Consider the following 19,806-nt stretch of genomic DNA (forward strand, 5'->3'; position numbering starts at 1 on the left):
CGGAGTTCTCGGCCAGATCTGCAGAGAGAGATGTGAGTCCCTCTAGGGCCTTGGTGATTATGCTATCTTGGGAAGTATCGTTAGGAATAAAGGTGCAGAAAAAGTTCCAAACATTTTACACACCCCTCCTTTCTCTGCCAGCAGCATATCCAAAGCCATTCTATTTTGCCATGCCAGAAGGGAAGTTGGACCTAATTGTTCAGCAATGCCTTGTAAATGTAATTTAATTTTTTGCTCAGTTTGGTTTTCAGAGTCAAGTTTTAACTTTGACCTGAGCACAGACGTAAATTTGCAGTGGTCAAGTACCTAGTAAAGCCAGGAGCACCCAGCTCATTGTCACATTCAGATTTTGACATATGAGGCTATACAGGTTATCGTTCAAACACTTTCAAATGATTGAAAGCAAAGATGCAAGAAAATTTCATGATCTTATTCCACTCTAAGAATATAAACCTAAGCAGCGACATAAAAAAGTCTGAACATTCCCCCCGTAAAATTTACTTTGAATTATAAATTAATTATACAATTAACACGTTGTCTCCATAATCAGCAGCCATTGGCTCCTTCAAGGTAAAGAGAAAAACTTGTCGAACAGAAGCAAATTAAAAGCCTAGTTTGATGGTAAAAGCCCTTAAAGGTTCTACTGTGCAGCAAGATTTGTTCAAATAAGACCTTCATGGAAGACTGATCAGATGAAAACCTTTCTCATTAAAACTTTTTTGGCTGCTGTGAGCAAAGGTATGATGGCAGCAAAAGGAGTTCAAACTCTCATGAAAAGAACAACTGTTAAGCAGGAAGGAGGATTGATCATGGCCTAGCTTGCAGCCAGTGGGATGGGGTAGTATTTCACCTGAGCACAGAATGGATTCAAGTAAATTCTGAAGCAAGTGTCACAGGGGCTTTAGAAAATATTTAATGGTTACCACAACAGGATAATCACCGTAAAAAAACCTCAAAATCCACAATGAACTATCTCAAGTGTTATCGTGACCAAATCATTATCAAAAATCAGTGGAAAGTCCTAGAAAAAAAAAAAAAAAGAGAGGAAGAGAAAACCATATTAACCATAATATTTTTTTTGCAGGAAGAATGGACATACATGTCCAAACAAAAATACAACAAGCTATTTCAAACTTTAAGAAATGATCATCCATTAATTGATCTTCCTTCGCTGGCCTATCCTATTCAGGATTGCAGGGGGCTGGAACCTGTTGGAACCCATCTGCTGTATATAGAGCATGTGGGGAAAACACACAGAGGCACAGTGACGACATGCAGAATCTAGATTCAGATTCAGATTCAGATTTTCTTTATTGTCATTGTAACGAGTACAAGAAAAAGTAAGGTGCAGGCCTTTCAGTGCAGACATATAACAATTTGTGAACAATATAACTATAAAAGGACAGTATGACTATAAAAAAACAATATAAAAACAATTTAAACAATATGACTATGTATTAAAAACAATATATTGCACTTGTCACCAGAAAACTTGTATATTGCACTTAAAGGTAGGGTAGGAGATCCTGGATTTTGAGTCCAGCGAAGCTGCATTTTGAAAATACACAGGTAAAAAGTCCCAACCCTTTTCTTCACTTTCCCCCCGAAGGCATGCCTCTAGAGTACATGAACGCACACGAGCACGAAGGTGCACGAGCGCTGTTCTGACAGCAAGCATCGATCGTTGCCGTATTTAGTATTTAGTATTTAGTATTTAGTTTATGCTAACTATACGTTTAATAATGCTAGGTGCTAGCCAAGCTGGCTCTAGTTTAGCTTCCTGCCAAGCTTCTGGACGTGTAATTCGTTCACGGAGCAGGGTACGCGCATATGGAGAAGGAGGGGGAGGGGGAGGGAGGAGCAGATTGCAGTTTGATAGACATCATCAGAATCCAATCATTGTGAACGGTCCGTTCACAATGATTGGATACTGTTTTTCCTAGATTGTACGTTCTAGAGGCCACTAAAACTTTTCATATTTGTGTCAAAACTTTTAATTAATTGGTTGCAATGGGGGTGTGAAGAGTATTTCAAGCAATATGTAAAAAAATGTTCCAGAAAAAGATCCCCTACCCTGTCTTTAACCGTGAAGAGGCATTTATGGCTCCGACAGCAGTTGGAAAGAAGCTATCTTTTAATCTTTTTTCCTGGTTTTGATGGCCCTGTACCGTCTGCCCGACGACAGTGGCTCGAACAGGAAATGTCTCGGGTGGAATGAGTCCTTCAGGATGGTGTTGGCTCTCCTAAGGCAGTAAGAGCCATGAAGGTCCTCCAGTGTGGGTAGAGGACACCCAATGACCTTCTCAGCCATTTTGGTGACCCTCTGGAGTTCTTTCCTGTTTGCCACTGTGCAGCTGGCAAACCACGTACAGAGGCAGTATGTGAGGATGCTCTCCATGGTGGAGCGGTAAAAAGACACAAGCAGTCTCTGGCTGATATTGTTCTTCCTGAGGATTCTGAGGGAGTGGAGTCTTTGCTGTGCCTTATTGACCACCTGTGTGGTGTTCTTGTCACAGGTCAGTGTCTCTATGTGGACTTCCTGGGAAGCGGAAGTCACTGACCCTTTCCACACAGGTCCCACCAATGAAAATGGGCTGAATGTCCGTTTTGTTTCTTCGGAAGTCAATGATTAGCTTCTTTGTCTTGGATGTGTTCTGGAGCAGGTTATTGTGTCTCCACCACACTGTCAGCCGTTGCATCTCATCCCGGTAAGCAGACTCATCACCTCCAGCGATGCAAACTACCACTGTGGTCTCGTCCGCATACTTAATCTGACGTGTAGAGGGTGAAAAGCAGGGGGCTCAGCACGCAGCCTTGAGGGGAACCTCTATACAATAAGGCCAAGCCAGAGAACCGATTGATTGATATTTTGAAAATGTAAAAGATGGAAATACAAATGTAATATTTGATCAGATATTCTTGAAATGTATTAGGTTTTACTTTAGAAAAAAAAAGAAAGAAAATCCCCACAGTGTTTTGGTGCTATCAGTGTAGCCAGTGGATTTTTAAATGATTCATATTCAGGTTGAGACTTTCTAATCTGTGCATAGTTCATTGTTTGAATGCAGATACTTCATAGAAAGGTTTAAATCATCTTCAGACAATATCAGGTGTTTATGATCATTTCTGTACCTTTTGATTTCCACACATCTTTACATGCATGCAACCAAAAACTTGCTCAAGGACACTGGACAAAATGATTTTGACTACAAAGTAAAGCCAGAAAGCTTCTTGTGCCTACATCCATAGGCAGATGTTTTATAGTGACAAGCTACTTACAGGAACAGAAAACTTTTCATGCCACCGTATTCACTGAATCTGAGTCGGGATATTTTCAATGCAACTGCTATTTATGCCAACAAACAGATGACACGAGTCAAGAAATGAAAAAAAAAAATCCCCAAACATCTTCCTTCTTATTGGACAGTAATGATAGTAACTTTCATGGAAAAATGTTTTCTATCAATGTCTCTCAGAACGTTTGTGGCTCTTGGCTCGTTGTTTTGGGTTCATGACTCTCAACTCAAGTTTTTCGGTTCACTTGCTGCTCTCACTGTGTCGTTTTTGGTTTAGCAGTGACACCAGAAGGCATTTTTGATGTTGGATTTTTATTCTTATTTTTTATTTTTATTTTTTTTAAAGGCCAAATAACAGCGAGCCAATGTATCATATTACTTAGGACGATGATACTACAAAACAGTGTGACAGTTTTGTGTTTGCAGTTTGCTTATGCTGGCCCCAAGTGGCCAAACATCCGTTTCAAATTTGACATTTGAATTAATCCTGCGGTTTATTTGCATGAATTTAAAACAAACAAAACAAAAAAAGATGATCACTGATCACTGAAAGCGTATCAGTCAACTCTACCTCTGCTAACAGCATTTTTGACCACTTCCCTATCTTTTTTTCTTATTCCAAAGCACTGAATTATGAAATGAGATTACTGCTTTGACCCTCTATCATTTCCTGCCTTCCCTTTATCTTTCCCCTGATGTTTACAGTCCATCAGACGCCGGCTGATGCATGTGTGTGTCTTTGAAAAAGTGATGGAATCGGAGCACGTCCCCAGGCTTGTGTCACCATCAGATGGCTAGATGGTCTTCTGCCTTCCAAATTTAGAACAGCTGCCTCTTGGCTCTCGCCACCAGATGGGGTTAAATTGCTTTAACCCCTCTCAAGGTCAAAAAGATCACTCGCTTTGCTATGCCTGCATTTTATGTGCAGGTGATGTGTTGGCAGGCAGGGGAAGGTGTCATCGCTTCTTTCGCTTGGATGGTTTCCAATATCAGCACATGTGAATACTGCTGAGACGCTCCTCAGCAAGCCTCCTCTTCTATCACAGTGAATAGGAGGTGCAAATTGAATTAGATGGCAAATGGAAACTCTTGCAGACTATTACTTGTATTTGCATGCATTTACAAAACTGAATAAGGTGAAAGAGTAGCGTGTGTCCTACAGGTTGACTTAAACGCATTCTTTCAATCAGGCTAAGGTCAGCAAGTGCTAATATACTGGGTCGTAGTCTTTGTTTTCAGTACATTGTGTGAATTAATCTCAGGTCCTATGTGTATGCTGTTGACATTTAAAGGCTATTCTGACAAAAGATATCCTCATTACCCTCAGTAAACTGACTTCAACAAATGCAGAGCAAGTTTACTACTCAGGGAGAAGATTGCTGTTACTATTGTGAGAGAAGTAACAAAGAGATATTCTGTTATTCAGATAAAGGCTATAGGTCGACACTCGCAAATCAAACAGGAAGGCCTTTTCAAACATTCTCTCGCTGTTAGCTGCCATTGATTTAACATTTGTTATACCTGACTGACTGTGCTTTAAACAAGCACGTATCATCACATTAGCCTTGATAGTTTGGACAATGTTTTATTTTACTGGAGGATATCAGATTGAAGGCCAGGATTGGAAATGGCTCTTTTACCTGTTGCCCTCTTATCTAATTCTAGCTTCATTCTAAATGCAGAGTCTTTTAAAGGATGAGAACATGTAAAGCAAAGCTGGATAACATAATTATTTTAACATATAAACTTGTGAGTACATTGACCTGTTTGTTAGTTTTAGCCAGATACAGCCAACATGATATGTTTTGTAAAGGAGAAACGGTAAGGAAAGTACAGTACTTCGACCTTGTTTCTGACACGGCTGCGTCGTGACCTGACTTTCGGGGACTGTATCTAATTTCAAACAACAGATAAAAGGAAAAAGATGAAAATCACAAAGAATATATTACATCTCACAAGCTGCGTTCAAAGGCTCGTCAGGCTGAATCTAAAATGTCAAGACCTTTTTCTTTATAACTACCGGTATATATATATATATATTTGCAGGTGTAGAGAGCAGGGAAAAAGGGAAGAAAGCAGCAAGTAGAGCTGATATGGAGGTGTTGAGGTAAAGAGGGAAACAGCAGGTTCCCACCTGCGCATGTTTTGCATTAGAAAGAGTGAGACCGCCTCAATCACTCACAATATGACGAGGCTTGATCAGTAGTGACGAAAAGCAGTTAGGATTTTTGAAACGTATGTGCTCGTGACTGACACACAAATACAACTTTTCCTCAAAGCACGTCACAGTACCTCGCCCATGCATGCCGAATTTAGCTGCTGCTGCTCAAGTGGAAACCGCTCAAATCCTTTTCGACTTGTACTTATTTATTTAGCCACACAGGACCAGCTTGGCAATGCCACGTTACATCAGAGGCTTTGTGCTGCTGAATCAAACGGCAGCTGTTAGACAGTCCCCGGCTCCCAGCACTGACATGAGGACTCCATCACAGACCATTAAACCTGCAGCCTGCGGCTAAGGCATGTGAGGCAGGAGGAGAGGGAGACAGAGGCCCCACGAAGGAGTCAAGACAGGTCTAGAAGCCCCTGAGCGACGGAGTCTTCTCAGAGTGGCTTTTGCCAGTGAGAGACGCCACTGTAATGTGGTTATTCAAACACAACAGACAACAGTCACTCAGGGGGGAGATATTGTTTTGTCAGAGTGGCAGAATCTGGGTCAGAGAAATGGCAATGGGAAAGGCAGAGCCGTTATTTTACCTTTACATATGAGACGCCGGGGGCCCTTTCTACTCTACTTGTGCCTCGCCATTTTATTCAAAATGTTATGTGTCACACTTTCACTCTTATGCCCTCTTTTAATTTTTTTTTTTATCTTTCCCTTTTTCTCAGATCTGTTTTGTAAATCTGGACCCGCAGAAAACAGACTGTCGTGATGACAAAAGCATCAAGGTGAGCTGACTCCTCGTCCACAGACGCTCGTGCCGTCCTCTCATTCCTCCTGCTCTTATTTTTTCTTTCATGCCCACTTTTCGTTTCGCAGGAACTCTGTTCATTATGTTTCACATAAACACGTCGCCTCCGTTGCCATGGATTCAAGATCATTACCCAGAATTAGAAGGCTGATTTGTTTAGATGATATGCAGATTCCGCAGCCTTTTGCAGCTGCTGGTGACAGAGGTGGGCGATCAATAATCATTCCACATGGTTCAAGACTTCTCGCAGGAAGGATTTTATAATTATGTGTCTCTGACTTGAACCGCAGAGCACATTGCGTTCAGTTTCAAAGTCTAATAAAGGCTTTCTTTGTCATCATCAAGCATTGTCTCTGTGCTCTGCATGTATCTTGCAGAAATTGGCATCAGTGTCTCCAGACCTGCCAAAGCTCGTTGAATTACTGACTGTCCACCAGCCGAAAGAAAATGAGATCCTACTGCTCGGTGGCTTGGAAGCCTCAGAAATTTGCCAAACACACCCACACTCCCCCCTGCAGGTGAGTTTGCAGTGATCCACAAATCTTTACAAGTATTTCAACTCTTTGAAAAAAACGTGCCTGGGGTGTGGAACAAAGAGTTTGAACTGTCCAGCAATTTCATGCAATTTTGTGCGATTAGATGTGAGTCTTTTGTGCTTGGGAAAATATGTTGTAATTATCCTTATATAACCAAAGTGAAGTATTTTTTCTTTACTTAACTACTACGACAAATACTGGATGTGAGTTAGTGCTCGACGTGATACAGCGTGATTATACAGGTAAAAGGTGTAAAAGTGTGTCTGAACACAAAGTTATGATTAAATGTAAACTGCTTTCATGTAAATACATGCAATTAGGTGTCAAGATTAATCTTGTATAATGTGTGTGCACTTCATTTGTCGACAAGAAGCCAGGAGTCAGACCCAGCATCTCTGGATGTCATTGAAAATGTGACAGTTTTTTAATGGAGTAGGATGGACACCCCCAGATATAGAACAATGGACGACTTAATGAAAATATTTCTTCATTTTGTTTCAATACACTGAACATTTAAAAAGACATGGAAAATACAAGCACACAAATGGCAAACCAATATCTCCATTTTGTTATTGTTTCCTTCTGATAGCCTCTTTTTAAAATTCACCAACTAAATCTTTGTAAAATAAAAATAAAAACACTTAATACACACCATATGTGTATGCACAGACATTTAACACACATTTAACTTGGATGAGGAAGTTCAAAGGCACCAAAGGAAGGTAAACAAACTGGCACATTTGATGCATAATGTCTAAGGTTTTATTTCTGACTCTGGTCAGATCAGTTTATTGCGGATTTTTATATGCTTGCGATGTAGCATTGTGGGTTTATGACGTGTCCATACCTGTAGGCCTTTGTGTGTATACAGTGTTTCCGATATCTGCACCTGTTCCTTTTAGAGCGGGCCGCAGAGAAGCACAGGTGTGTGCCTGCTTCAGTGTTCCGGGCGGAGGCACTCCACACCACCAGCCAGCCTCATCTTTGAGATCAACAAGTTCCTGATGGGAATGCAGTGGGGAAAAGAGCGACAGTTTCAGCAGAGACGAGCAGCCGGACAGCGAGTCGATGACGACACCAACCGTTCCATCTCGTCCATAGAAGAAGACTTCCAGACGGCCTCGGAGCACCTCGGTGATGACAGCGAGGACGATGGCTTAAGAAATGGTGAGCTTCATTACCTCCTCTGCAAAGGTTTGTTTTCATCTGTTACTAGGCATAGTCTCTCAAAATCTACTGCAATGATACCACATGGTTGTCCTTTACAATATTGCATGCTGAGCATTCATATGAATGTTGGTTGAATCTGTCATTTGAACAGCCTTAATCCGCCGGATAATGAAACAATGGAAGAACATAGTGTACTGTTACCGCAGTACTGCTGCCATTTATTACAAAACAGACAAATGTCAACAATAGCTGACATGAAATTAAAATTAACTATTTCAAATGAAAAGTATCATTATGATCATGTTTGGGCTTTTTTTTTTTTTTTTTTGGAAAATGGATTTTAATTTTCCATATCAGATTTGATATAAACTGCATATTTTGTGTAATCATATTTTTCTGTCCAAAGTGAATGCAACAAACCCAGCTCCAACAGTCAGTGAGGGGTAAAACAGAGTAATACTCTTCTCCTGGCATGACATTTAAGAAACTGATGAAGCTGCTTTCTTATCAGTGTAGTCATTTTTAATTTCTTGTCTTTCCTTGTTTTTCCTCTGTCACTTCCCAGAGCCTGAGAGTGGCGGCCTGGGAGAGAGCTTGGTGGAGGCTGCACAGAAACCCTGTGTCAGAGTTGCAGGTCACCGGGGGCAGCTGGCCCAGCGTCTGTACCGGAAGGATGCTGACATGAAAAGGGAAGGGCATCTACAAACAAGCAGCAACACTAAGGAATCAGCTGGTCACTACGCCACCAATCTGGCTGAGTCTGTACTGCAAGATGCCTTCATACGACTCTCTCAAGATGAAACGTCCTTTGTCTCCGAGGCAGCTGTCAGTTTGTCTCTCTCCAGTTGTCCCTCCATCTCAGTTGGTCCTTCAAAGACCAAAGAGCATTCGCAACAGCGCACTTACTCTTTTGAACTCCCCAAAATTGTCATAGTTCAGAGCCCAGACAGTTCTGATGGAGCTGCAGAGTGGCCAGAGACACAGGTGTCTCATGTGCACGACCGCGATATTTCTGCCAAAACCAGCAACATACCAGAAAATGGGACCCATGCTCCAGTTTCCCAACACCACGGAGGACACAAACACGTGGAAATGGCTTTGGCCTGCGCTGCCAGTGTTATTGGTACCATTACTACCCCACAGCTGACTGAAAAGCTCACCCTTGATTCTGCTTCAAAAGAACACATTGACTACGATCTGCAGGAGGGCGAGGACAAAGGAGACTACTCCGTGTCCTCAGCTATGTGTGGCATGGCTCAAGTAGCTGGAGCAGTGGCAGCTGTGGAACTAACAGAGGACTCCGCCGGAGGTGATGATTCTGATGCAGAGTCCACTGAGGTTTACACAACATCAGAGGGTCTGATGTCTGCTGCCAAGGCCTCTGCAGCATTCACGCTGCACTGCAGCGTGGCAGAGGGTACAAGTGTTGAAGCATTTCGAGCCAACATTGCTGAAGTCCTGCACAGAGAAGCCGCTGAGGTGCTGACTCAACCACAAGGCTACAGGAGTGTTGCACACCTGCTGGAAACCACGCATAACAAGATAGTAGACGGCATCACTTGTCCAAAAAAAAGCTGCATGGATGAAAGCGAGGTAGATGACTTAATAAATGAAGTGGCAGACAGCCTCTTCAAGCATGCTTTAGTAAAGGCAAAAAAGAAAAAAGAACTGGAGGGTGCTGGAAAAGAGGCTCCAAGTCTCCAAGTTTTTCTGCAGGATAGTGTAAACAACCTGCTGTTTGATATTCTTTGCCTGACTCAGAAAAAAATCAGTCATATCTCCGGATGTGACAGAGAGGCAGACCAAGCACAAGTGGCAGATATTTGTATTAATGAGCAATTTACCACAAAGGAAAGCAAGGATCCACCTAGCCAGTTACAGAGCTTAGTTGGCCATAGTCACTCCACTGATACTGAGAACCTGAGTGACATGCAACACTGCACAGATAGGTTTCCCATAGTTCCAGGCCTGAAGCAAAAACTTGTGCTCGAGGATGCTGATGTTATTGCACCTCCATCCACGGAGCTCTTCAAAGAGCAACAGCAGCAGTCATTATGCAGACAGTCGAAACCCAAAGACTGGTCTGATCAGCAGCAGAGTAGTGGCGCAGTCAGAGAATCTTTAAGTGAAGTCCCCATTCACAGCACAGAGTGGAGAGGCCGACTAATAACAGGCAGTGACAGCAGACAGGCCTCTCTCACCCCACAGTCCTCCCTCAATTCTTGCAGTTCTCTGATCTCTCTGAGAACAGACTCTGAGCCCAGGACACCCATTACTTGCTACGCTGATGACTTGGCCTCGACAGTGGTGTCTATGGCCACGGAGCTGGCAGCCATTTGCCTAGAAAATTCCACTGGGAAACAGCCTTGGTTCTGCGCCCTAAAAGGGACATCTACAGAAGGGCCAGAGGCCTACTTGATGCCAGCTTGCCGCACAGTTCTCAGGAGGAAAGAGGGTCAGAGCAGCAATGCAGCCTCCAGGAAACATCGAGCACCACGGCTCAGTGAGATTAAGAGGAAAGCAGAGGAGCAACCAGAGCTAATGGAGCGGCTCGTCAACCGGGTTGTGGATGAGTCAGTAAACCTAGATGAACCGCAGGACCCTTTTGCCCTCTTTGCCTCTGAAGTGACAGCCAGGATCATGAACTGCCCTGAACTCAATGTGGTGGATACCTCCAAAACGGGCCAGCAACGCAGCAGGCTGCAGTGTGAGAGGTGGAGCCGTGGGAAGGCATCTAGCTATGAGAGCATTCCAGAAGAAGATGCAGACCCCTCAGGCACACCTAATACCCTGGGCCCTGGCAGTCGGTTAGGTCAAAACTTGAGCCGCGGTAGCTCAATCTCTAAGCAGTCAAGCTGCGAAAGCATCACAGATGAATTCTCGCGGTTCATGATAAATCAGATGGAGACTGAGGGCAGAGGCTTTGACCTCCTGCTGGACTACTATGCAGGGAAGAATGCCAGCAACATCCTGGCTGCAGCTGTGCAACAGGCTGCAACAAAGAAAAATGGTCACCTTAATGTCAGGGCCACCTCCTGTCTGTCCAAGCAGTCTAGCACAGAGAGCATCTCAGAGGAGTTCTACCGGTTCATGCTCCGGGATATGGATAAGGAGAACAAAGAATATGGCATTGCCAAGACTAAAGAGTGGAGCAACAGCCTTTTCCCCCCTTCTCCTAGAACACCTTTCTGCATACGACAGTCTTCAGTCCCAGACAGGCGTTCCTCAGACTCACGTCTGACTGTTAACTCACCCATAAAAGCCAACTCCTTCGACGGATTTGCCCGCAACGTGTACGGAGACATGCTCAATATCTACCCCACCAACTCAGTGTCAGCTGCAGGACTGTGTAAGTCTGACTCGTGCCTCTACCAAAGGGGTAAGACTGACCATATCACTGATATGCTGATCCATGAGACCTGGTCAAGCTCCATTGAGTCCTTGATGAGAAAGAACAAGATCATTACTGATCCAGAGGACAGTATTGAGTTGGAGGCTTTAGGAGACTCCCAGCCTCATGTGCAGCAATTTGCCAATCGACTGGCAGCTGACATTGTCGATATTGGCAAGTCTGCACTCGGAGGACAGCAAGATGTAGCTGGGGGAACGCCTGGGTCACATCCACAGCAGCACACCCCTGTTGGTGAAAGGAGAAGGGGGTTCAAACAATCTCACCTAACTTGCAGTCGGAGTAGGTCCAGCCAAGAGCCAGCTGGCACTGGAGTGGTGACCGGGTCTGGTGACAGAGGAAGTCCTTGTATGAAGGGCCCCAGAGATGTGCCGCTGATCCATATTGAGGTAGATCAGAGGGATGAGGAGACTCTTACAAACTCTGAAAAAAACGGAAGAGGACCTCAGGAAACATCCGCAGACGCCATGCGTGTGGAGAGAGCTATTACCAACAGCTCCAGGTATTTCACTGCTCACAGTGCTTTGTGAGAGTAGGAATTTGTTTTTTTGTTTTTTTTATAGCCCAGCTGTGGACTAATCTTAATCTTGAGATATTAAAGTATATATCAATAATGGATGAGATGGTTATTTTTAAAAACAAACATTAAAGTTGTAGTAAAATCAGCCCTAAATAAATAACACTGCCAAAGGTCTACAGTGTGCGAAAGCTATTCTTAGAGTTTAATCAAACAGGCACACAGAGGACTGAGAAAACTAATCTATTTAGAAGTGTGTGAGGTTTGACAAACCTTTGGCCAGGCTGTGACTCACGCTGTTTGGGTGATGTACTGTGCGCAGAGGGCTTTTAGTGGCCTCATCTTTTATCCTGAGGGCCTGTTGAACTCTCCTTAATCAGTACAAACTGCACTCGCTCTTGGATAACACATTGAAACCACAACACACTCAAAAGTATTTAGAATACAATGACAAAGCTAAAATAACAGAGGATGTAGGTGCTATCCGTCTTGTATGTCTCATTCAAGACGGACTCAAAGACGAGAACTCAGCAAGGTGTCGAGATTCATTTTAATTCGAAGAGGAAAAAGTGCTGCGAGTGCTTTCCCCCAGAACCATAGGCTCTGTAAGAAAACATAAACAAGATGGACTGTTGCCTTGTGTATATGAGTTTGAAATTCAGTGGTATTGCTAAAGCGCAAGGAGAGTTTGTAAATAGAAAGTATAGAAACTAGAGTTAAGCCTACAATTATTCTGAATTCAATGAATTCTTATGTGACCAATAAGTTATATTTAGATTGCAGAACATGGTGTTTAAAATGTAATGACAAGCTGTAATTTGTTCTTTCAAATTTTTTTTTAAAGATTCCAAAATCATTCGTATTGTTTATTTGTAATCTACAGTAAAGCCTTTTTCCATCACAGCTTCAGTTAACAAGCTTTTTGCATGTCTCCTCTTGCATATTGGATCCTTTTCCTTTGCTTTGATCTTTGGGTCTGAGGTTGGAAGGTTCTCTTGCCTTTACCCTGGTCTTTAGTGTCCTTCACTGATACTGCATGTGATTTGTGGTCTCGACCATGGCTGGATCAATTTAAAATGTTGGTATTGTTTTCTGTTAACCCTTTAATTGGCTGTATTTTTCAGATAATTGTCTTGCTGAAAGGCTAGGTTTTCAGCGACTGAGTGATATTTTCTTCAAGAATCTTAATGTAGTCCCCTTGTTATTGTAAGCCACTCTTTTCTTTGGCAAGATTGCTAAGTACATCGGCTGGAGAAACTAAAAGAAAAAAGGGAGAAGAATAGAAGAACCTAGAAGGAAAACGTCATACAGTTTGCAGAAAAAACTTTGGATTTAGGCAGGATTGGACCTTCTAACAAAATAGTGGCCTGAAACATGCAAGTAAAGCGGTCAAGAGATCGCCTACAGGACACTAACAGTGTTGGGTGTTCCACCCAGGGACCAGAACTCAATCCCTTCCACAGTCTGTGGAGGAAACTAAAGGGAGGACAATGAAGTATTTCAATCTTAGAAGCCTGGAGATAATAACAGAAAAGGAGTGGTACAAAAATCCCAGTGGAGACATGTAAAAAGCATGAGGAGCCTTTGATTGTTGTGATGGCAAATAAAGGTTTTGACAGTGGATGTCAAGAAAGAAAAATATCTGTTTGAATACCAAACAGACACGTTTAATTTTGCTTTCAGCTGGAAGGTAGATATTGGTTGAAGGAAAATGAACGAAAAAATAAACATTGACGCGTAATTTTGTTGGGCTTATCTCTACATAGATTGAAGTAAAAATGCACCATCCAGGTGTGATCTTGTGTATTTTAAATAAAGTTAATGTCCCCAAAACAAGTCGTGTTCAACAAGTAAATGAAAGGAAAATCCAACAGCCTCCCAGGTCACAAGAGAGTCACCAGACATGCTTCTTTTCACTTGGTTATACTTGTAATCCAGAAACAAGTGAAGTGCAACTGTTAGTCCCTTGTGTAGGAGTGGAACTCAGTCGCTTGCCTATTCAATTAAACCTGATTTCCCTCGAGAATTGTTGAGGATGGAAACCCTCAAACATCTAATTATGTCTTAATTTAATAACTCCCTCAACCCCCCACAAAAAATGAAAAACACTGAAAAGCCAGCAGTGCTCATGAGAAATGCTGTTTGCTGACGCATGAAAGATCTATTTATTCACGGCATATCTATTTACATTTCCAAAGGCTTGTCATCTCTAAGAAGCTATTGTGTTTTATACAAAGTAGAATAAATTGTCCCATTTCTGCATTTTAAAAATATTCAAAATGTTTAACCACATCGAGTTTTCAACGCTACATAAACGGCGATTATGGTAACTTGGGTACTACCTCAAAACACCTTGCAGCAGACACTGTGTGCGACAAGTTGCTGGTCACTCCCACCATCTTGCGGTTTGCTCTCCCCAGCTGCGAGAGGGACAGGCCTGTGGCGATGGCTGCAGTAGTGAAGAGGGACAAGCGTTCAATGAGTGCTAGCAGTGAAGAGAGCATGGGGAGCTGGTCTCATATAACCCCCGAAGATGACCCCCACGAGGAGACCAGTAGTTTTATCCAGCTGAGCGAGGGGTCAGTAACCGTTGCTCCTCGATACTGCTCCAAATGCTGCTACTCCCACCCTCACCCCACTCCCATTGGCCCATTGCTACTGACACTTGTGTTCTCCTTTGCCAACGCCAACTGACTCCCTGCTGCTGCAGTAAATGGCAAAGAGCTCGTACCACATAGCCATACAGGGCTAGACTCTTCCTGCAGTCAAGACTACCTCTAGTTGGAAGGTGCAGTGGTACAGGGCTGTGATGCTGGTACTAAATGCCTAGTGCAGAACATTCACTGCATCATTCTCTGCTTCATCAGATTCTCATTTGCAGTTGAAATGAGATAAAAGTACAAGATACTGTGCTTTGCCTTAAAAAAATAAAAAATAAAAAAGTAATATGCCTAAAAAAATGGCCCAAATTTTGTTGCTATATTATCGTTGACAGCATCTTCTTGTATTTCTATTTATAAAGTTGTTAGGACATAGTTTATTAGAGAAAGAAGAAGCTTGATGGTTCCATGTGTTCAGTGCAACACGTTATTATTACGTTGTTAAGAGCACCACCATGACACCTGCAGCCCCTTGCAAGCTCTCCATCTTCCTGCTTACTTTAACTTCACCTCATCCCTAATCCATGTTGTGACACAAGGGCATGGCTGCCAGCCTTGCCTGTCCACCCTACCCACCTAAACTACCTCCAGATCTACTCATTCCCATATTCAGGCAGGCTCGCTGCCAGACAAAACTCACCAGCCCTCCCAGCTTGAGCGTCCAGCTCTGCTACAGCTGCTAACAGACAACATGGCGTGCATCTCTGTGCTTGGTTATTGCTCACTTCACAATTTCATATCAACGTACTTATGATGTCACCTCTGTTCTTTTTTTTTTTTTTTTTTTTTTTTTTTTGGATGTCAGGAATGGGACCAGCAGCACATCCAGCCTTGGTGTGGCTGACCTGGATGCTTTTTCTGAGGTGCACACACAGAGTACAGTAATCAGGTATTGCTCGGATATTTCTTATTTCTTATTGAGTCCCTCTCATGTGCATTATGGCATCTTTTTTTTAAACAAAGTTTGCAGATCCCATGTTGCTTTTCCTTGTGTCCTCACACTAACTATTATTATCATTCTAGCATATATCATTTATTTATCTAAAAAGTTATAGTTCGACTTTTTTTTTGGAAAATATGCTCATCCACTTACTTGCTGTGATTCAATTTCTAGTGAATTTATTTCATTTTTCAAGTTACTGTTATATTCAGTTTTCAATATTCGTCTCTCCTCACAGTGAAGAAACAGAGAAAGACCGTCTGGCGGGAACCACGGTTAATGTTGTTGGTGAGTGTTACACTACACACCTGTTTATGTTCATATGAAAAAAGATTTGCGACTTGCTCTGACTGATCAGCTCCGCTGTTCTGAGCCAGCATCGCCCACTACTCAAACGGTACCAACGTGAACCCTGGGAAACTTCAGGTTACATCCAAAGAGCTCGCACACCCAGTCACAGTTTGTAAAAGAACATTTGCCCCGTCAGTTCATTCACTTTTTCTCAGGTCAGGTCCCACGCACAGCTTTTGCAAGAAAAACTCCAACTATCTCGCCAAATAGTGATTAAAATATGGCTACAATGTTGGAATAAGTACTGGAAAACTCCATAAACACGAGGGGAGAGTGGAAGGATTTGTCTTCATATGGGCTTTTACAAATATCTTGTGTATGAATATAATAGTTTTATATGCAATTAAAAATTTTACATCAATTTTATTGTATAATTCAAATCAATGTATCGCTGCTTCCCCTTTGAAGCATAGAGGTTACGTAGATCTGTGTGGACTTCATTATGTCTAACAATCCAAAATAGCTTTCCGGAAATACCTTCACACTGATAAAGGCTTTATCAATGTTACCTAGTCACCAAGAGCTTTGAGAAACTTTAGTAAGTTCCTTACCATTAAGGAGAACTTTGACAAAGGTTATCAGAAAGCAAAAATGCTGTGCAATTGCGTCGCAAAGGTTTGTTGCTATAAATAGACTCATTTGTTCATGCAGTACCACCCTGCAGTGATGGTTAACATCAGTAGAGTGTGTTAAACAGGGATTACCCACAAGTATGTCCCATTACCTTTGATTTTTCAGAGAGCAGTTCAGCAAGTCCAGCGGGCAGCTGTAGCAGCCTCAGAGAGCTCTTAGTGTTAAACTGCGATCTTGAGCCAGAGTGCGTGGACTCGGAACTCAGAGTGGCCCTGCAGTGGATTGCTGCTTCAGAGCTGGGCCTCCCTGCTCTCTACTTCAGGAAATCCAAAGAGAAAAGGGCCACAAAGGTAGGAGTAGTTAGCCAAAATAGATGAATAAATTGATAAAAAGGCTCAGTTTTCGGCTTATCGTAGAGATTAAAAAAAAGAAAAGATTAATTGTTAAAAATGTAAATTGATCAAATGTTTATACACCCATGAAACTCATCACCTGATGTTCATTGCTGGATTTGATGCATTTTCTCTCAGTTCCAGAGGGTAGTCCACCTGATGTCTCAGAAGGCATGGCGAATTGCAGACTTGTTCAGCGCTGTGGTTCAGTTCTGTGAGCTACACGAGACCGAGGACGGGGCGGACCAGCCTCTCCGGGCCAGCTTGTTTGATTGGCTTTTGGAGACCCTTTAAGACACACTAACTTATTCTTCCTGCAATCAAAAACACACATGCTCGCTCATTCTCGCAAATGTCCAACATGCCCTTAACAGTTGTTAAGTATCTGCTACTGCAAGCTGAAAGCACAACCCAGTCTGCATACTTGAGAAATTCTTACCTCTCACCTGCTACATGAAGGTGGTTTGTCTGTTTGCAGCTATGAATGGACCAGTCTCCCTTTAACTAGAGCATGCTTCTGTTTTCAGATTGATCTCTCTTGTGAGTTGCACATAAACACAGAGCCAATATTAGGTGTATGAATTGGACATTCCTTATGGGAATGAACTCTCAATGACTATAGTCAGCAGGTTCTATCTGCTCCAGAATATAGATGTATATGTATTATTTAGATATTCTCACAGCCACAATATATTTATTTATTCCAAATGAACACATATGATGCAATGAAAAACAGGAAAAATCAGGTTCAATTCTCCACACAAGTCAACATGCTCAAACCGTTTGTTTCGAAACCGTCTAAAAGAAGCTGTTCAAACGAAAGCCCATAAAAAAAAGCTCTCTCTTTGTCATTGACTTAAATGTGCACATTTGCTTTGAGTAAGCAAAAGATTCATCTCTTTGTTGTGTTCACGGGCCACCTCTGTTGTGACTTTGAAACTCAGTTCTAAGTATGTGATTTTGTTCCTGTCACTTGAAAACTAATTATTTTGGATAGTTGTGCTGTATATACTGTAGATTTGGAACTGCCACACCTTGGAGTAGTGGACTGCTCATTTTAGCTTTTACTATGTCCAAAAGGCATAGTAAGGTTTGTAATGTTGAATTTGTATGTGGATATGGTTCGTCTATTTCTCTACTTAGTGGTAATCTAGTGTTACGTCAGCATAGGGGGAGGGGGGGGAAGCACACGATTCAGCTGTAAACTCTTGTCACAGTAGAACTGAATGTATTTATCTTTTGACATCAATAAATTTCTGTGATGTGAAGTATCTGGATCATTCTTAACACTCAACAGCTCTGTATTCATATGGGAAGCAAGGCCAAGATTACACTGCCTTTTTTTTTTTCTTAAAAGCAGGTCAGAAGTGTGTATGGAACAGCGACCTTTTAATCCCAGAGATTGGAATCATGAATGATAATGCTCTCAGAAATATAATCCATAAGTATGCCTTACAGAAACATACAAGGCAGCAGGAACCAAACCAGAGCATTACTTGTGAAGACGAGACATAAGCCAGATACACATACTGTGTGTACATGATCACACATGGGTCCTTTATTCTCATGCAAAAGTAAGAAAGTTGCAAGTCATTTCAGATGTTTAGAAATCTGGTGGCGGAGTGGGGCGCATGCTGGCAAAAAAGTGATGTTTGTTCTTGCAAATTACAATGAAGACCACATTTAACAGTGAGCTTTAAAGACTACACTGGAAAAAATGCCCCTCCAAAAATAAGTAAAAACACAAAAAATACAAGACGTTTTTGCTTGAAATAAGCAGTAAAATCTGCCAATGGAACTAGTGAAAATCGGTTTGTCAAGATTTCACTTAACAAGATATTCAAGATGTATTGTCTTAAAACAAGTCCCTATATCTTGCTGAAATGGTACTTGTTAGGCAATTGTGTCTTATATTAAGTGTAATGAGATATTTGACAAGAAATGAGACAAATATTGAGACACAAAAATTTGACAAAAATTCTTGAATTTCCTTCGGGATCAATAAAGTATCTATCTATCTATCTAAATATACCTGGTAATTTAGATTTTTCTCCAGTGTACAACCCTGTTTCCAAAATCTTTTTTATTTATTTATTTATTATTTTTTTTTTAAATGGGGCACCATTTATGCATCAATGAATCCAGTGTTTTACTCCCCGAGAGCAATTTCGTGTTTTTTGTTCAGAACATAAACTCGGTTGTTTAACAGTTCGGGGTCTCCTTTGTCGGTTTTTTTTTTTGTTTAATAATTTGTCAGTCATTTTCAGTGGCTGACAAGTCTGGATTGCTGGCTAATTTAGCACTTGGACTCTTACATCATTGTAATTGCCCGTATATACTTTACTGGCCTTCTACTACACAGCCGTGCTGTTGAGATGTTGTAATGTGTGCAGAATGTGATTTGGAATCATCTTATTAAATATATCAGGGTATTCCCTGAGACGATACAAAACCTGTGCTTATCATCCAACATTAAAGCTGCCTCCTCAGATGTGCGAGTCACTGATTACACGTTCACTCATGCACCTCCATACTATTACAGATGCTGTCTTTGAGCTATGTGTTGATAACAAGCCGAATGCTCCCTAAGGAGAAGACGTCCATGATTTCCAAGACAAATTTCAGATTTTGAGTGATCAAACCAAATGACAGCTCATGCCCAAAGTAACTGGATCTTGTTTTCTAGGTGTTTTTCTTTGCATGGTAGAGCTGTAACTAGCATGTGTGGTGGCAATGATAGACTGTGTTAAAGTGTTACTAAGCCCATGTAGTGATTTGCACTACAGAACTGTGTTTTTAATGCCCTGCCACCTGAGGGCCTGGAGATCACAACCATTCGTAATTGATTTATTACCTTGCAAATCAATAAATTTAATTTCTCAGTCACAACTTTTGATGTATTGACTTCTTTGGCAATAAAGTTGCAGTGTGCCAGTTATAGTTGGGTAATTCGATTAATCCCTTTCTTGTCAAAAGCTATGTGAGAAGAT

General features: G+C 41.9%; 1 protein-coding gene across 2 annotated transcripts in view; it reads left to right on the top strand.

The window, feature by feature from the left end:
- The window catches only part of sphkap (SPHK1 interactor, AKAP domain containing), a 40,226-nt gene extending 20,536 nt beyond the window's left edge, over nucleotides 1–19,690 (top strand). Inside the window, exons 4-12 of one of the 2 annotated variants that reach the window (XM_075473652.1) lie at nucleotides 6,186–6,245; nucleotides 6,646–6,786; nucleotides 7,707–7,971; nucleotides 8,540–11,885; nucleotides 14,321–14,479; nucleotides 15,366–15,449; nucleotides 15,739–15,788; nucleotides 16,590–16,774; nucleotides 16,955–19,690. In XM_075473652.1, coding sequence (XP_075329767.1) covers nucleotides 6,186–6,245; nucleotides 6,646–6,786; nucleotides 7,707–7,971; nucleotides 8,540–11,885; nucleotides 14,321–14,479; nucleotides 15,366–15,449; nucleotides 15,739–15,788; nucleotides 16,590–16,774; nucleotides 16,955–17,110 — 4,446 coding nt within the window. In that variant the 3' untranslated portion in view covers nucleotides 17,111–19,690. The remainder of the gene's footprint in view (nucleotides 1–6,185; nucleotides 6,246–6,645; nucleotides 6,787–7,706; nucleotides 7,972–8,539; nucleotides 11,886–14,320; nucleotides 14,480–15,365; nucleotides 15,450–15,738; nucleotides 15,789–16,589; nucleotides 16,775–16,954) is intronic. The other variant, XM_075473653.1, reaches the window with a different exon arrangement.
- The last annotated feature ends 116 nt before the right edge of the window (nucleotides 19,691–19,806 follow it).

Source organism: Odontesthes bonariensis, chromosome 9, assembly GCF_027942865.1.
Source record: "Odontesthes bonariensis isolate fOdoBon6 chromosome 9, fOdoBon6.hap1, whole genome shotgun sequence".
Lineage (NCBI taxonomy): Eukaryota > Metazoa > Chordata > Actinopteri > Atheriniformes > Atherinopsidae > Odontesthes > Odontesthes bonariensis.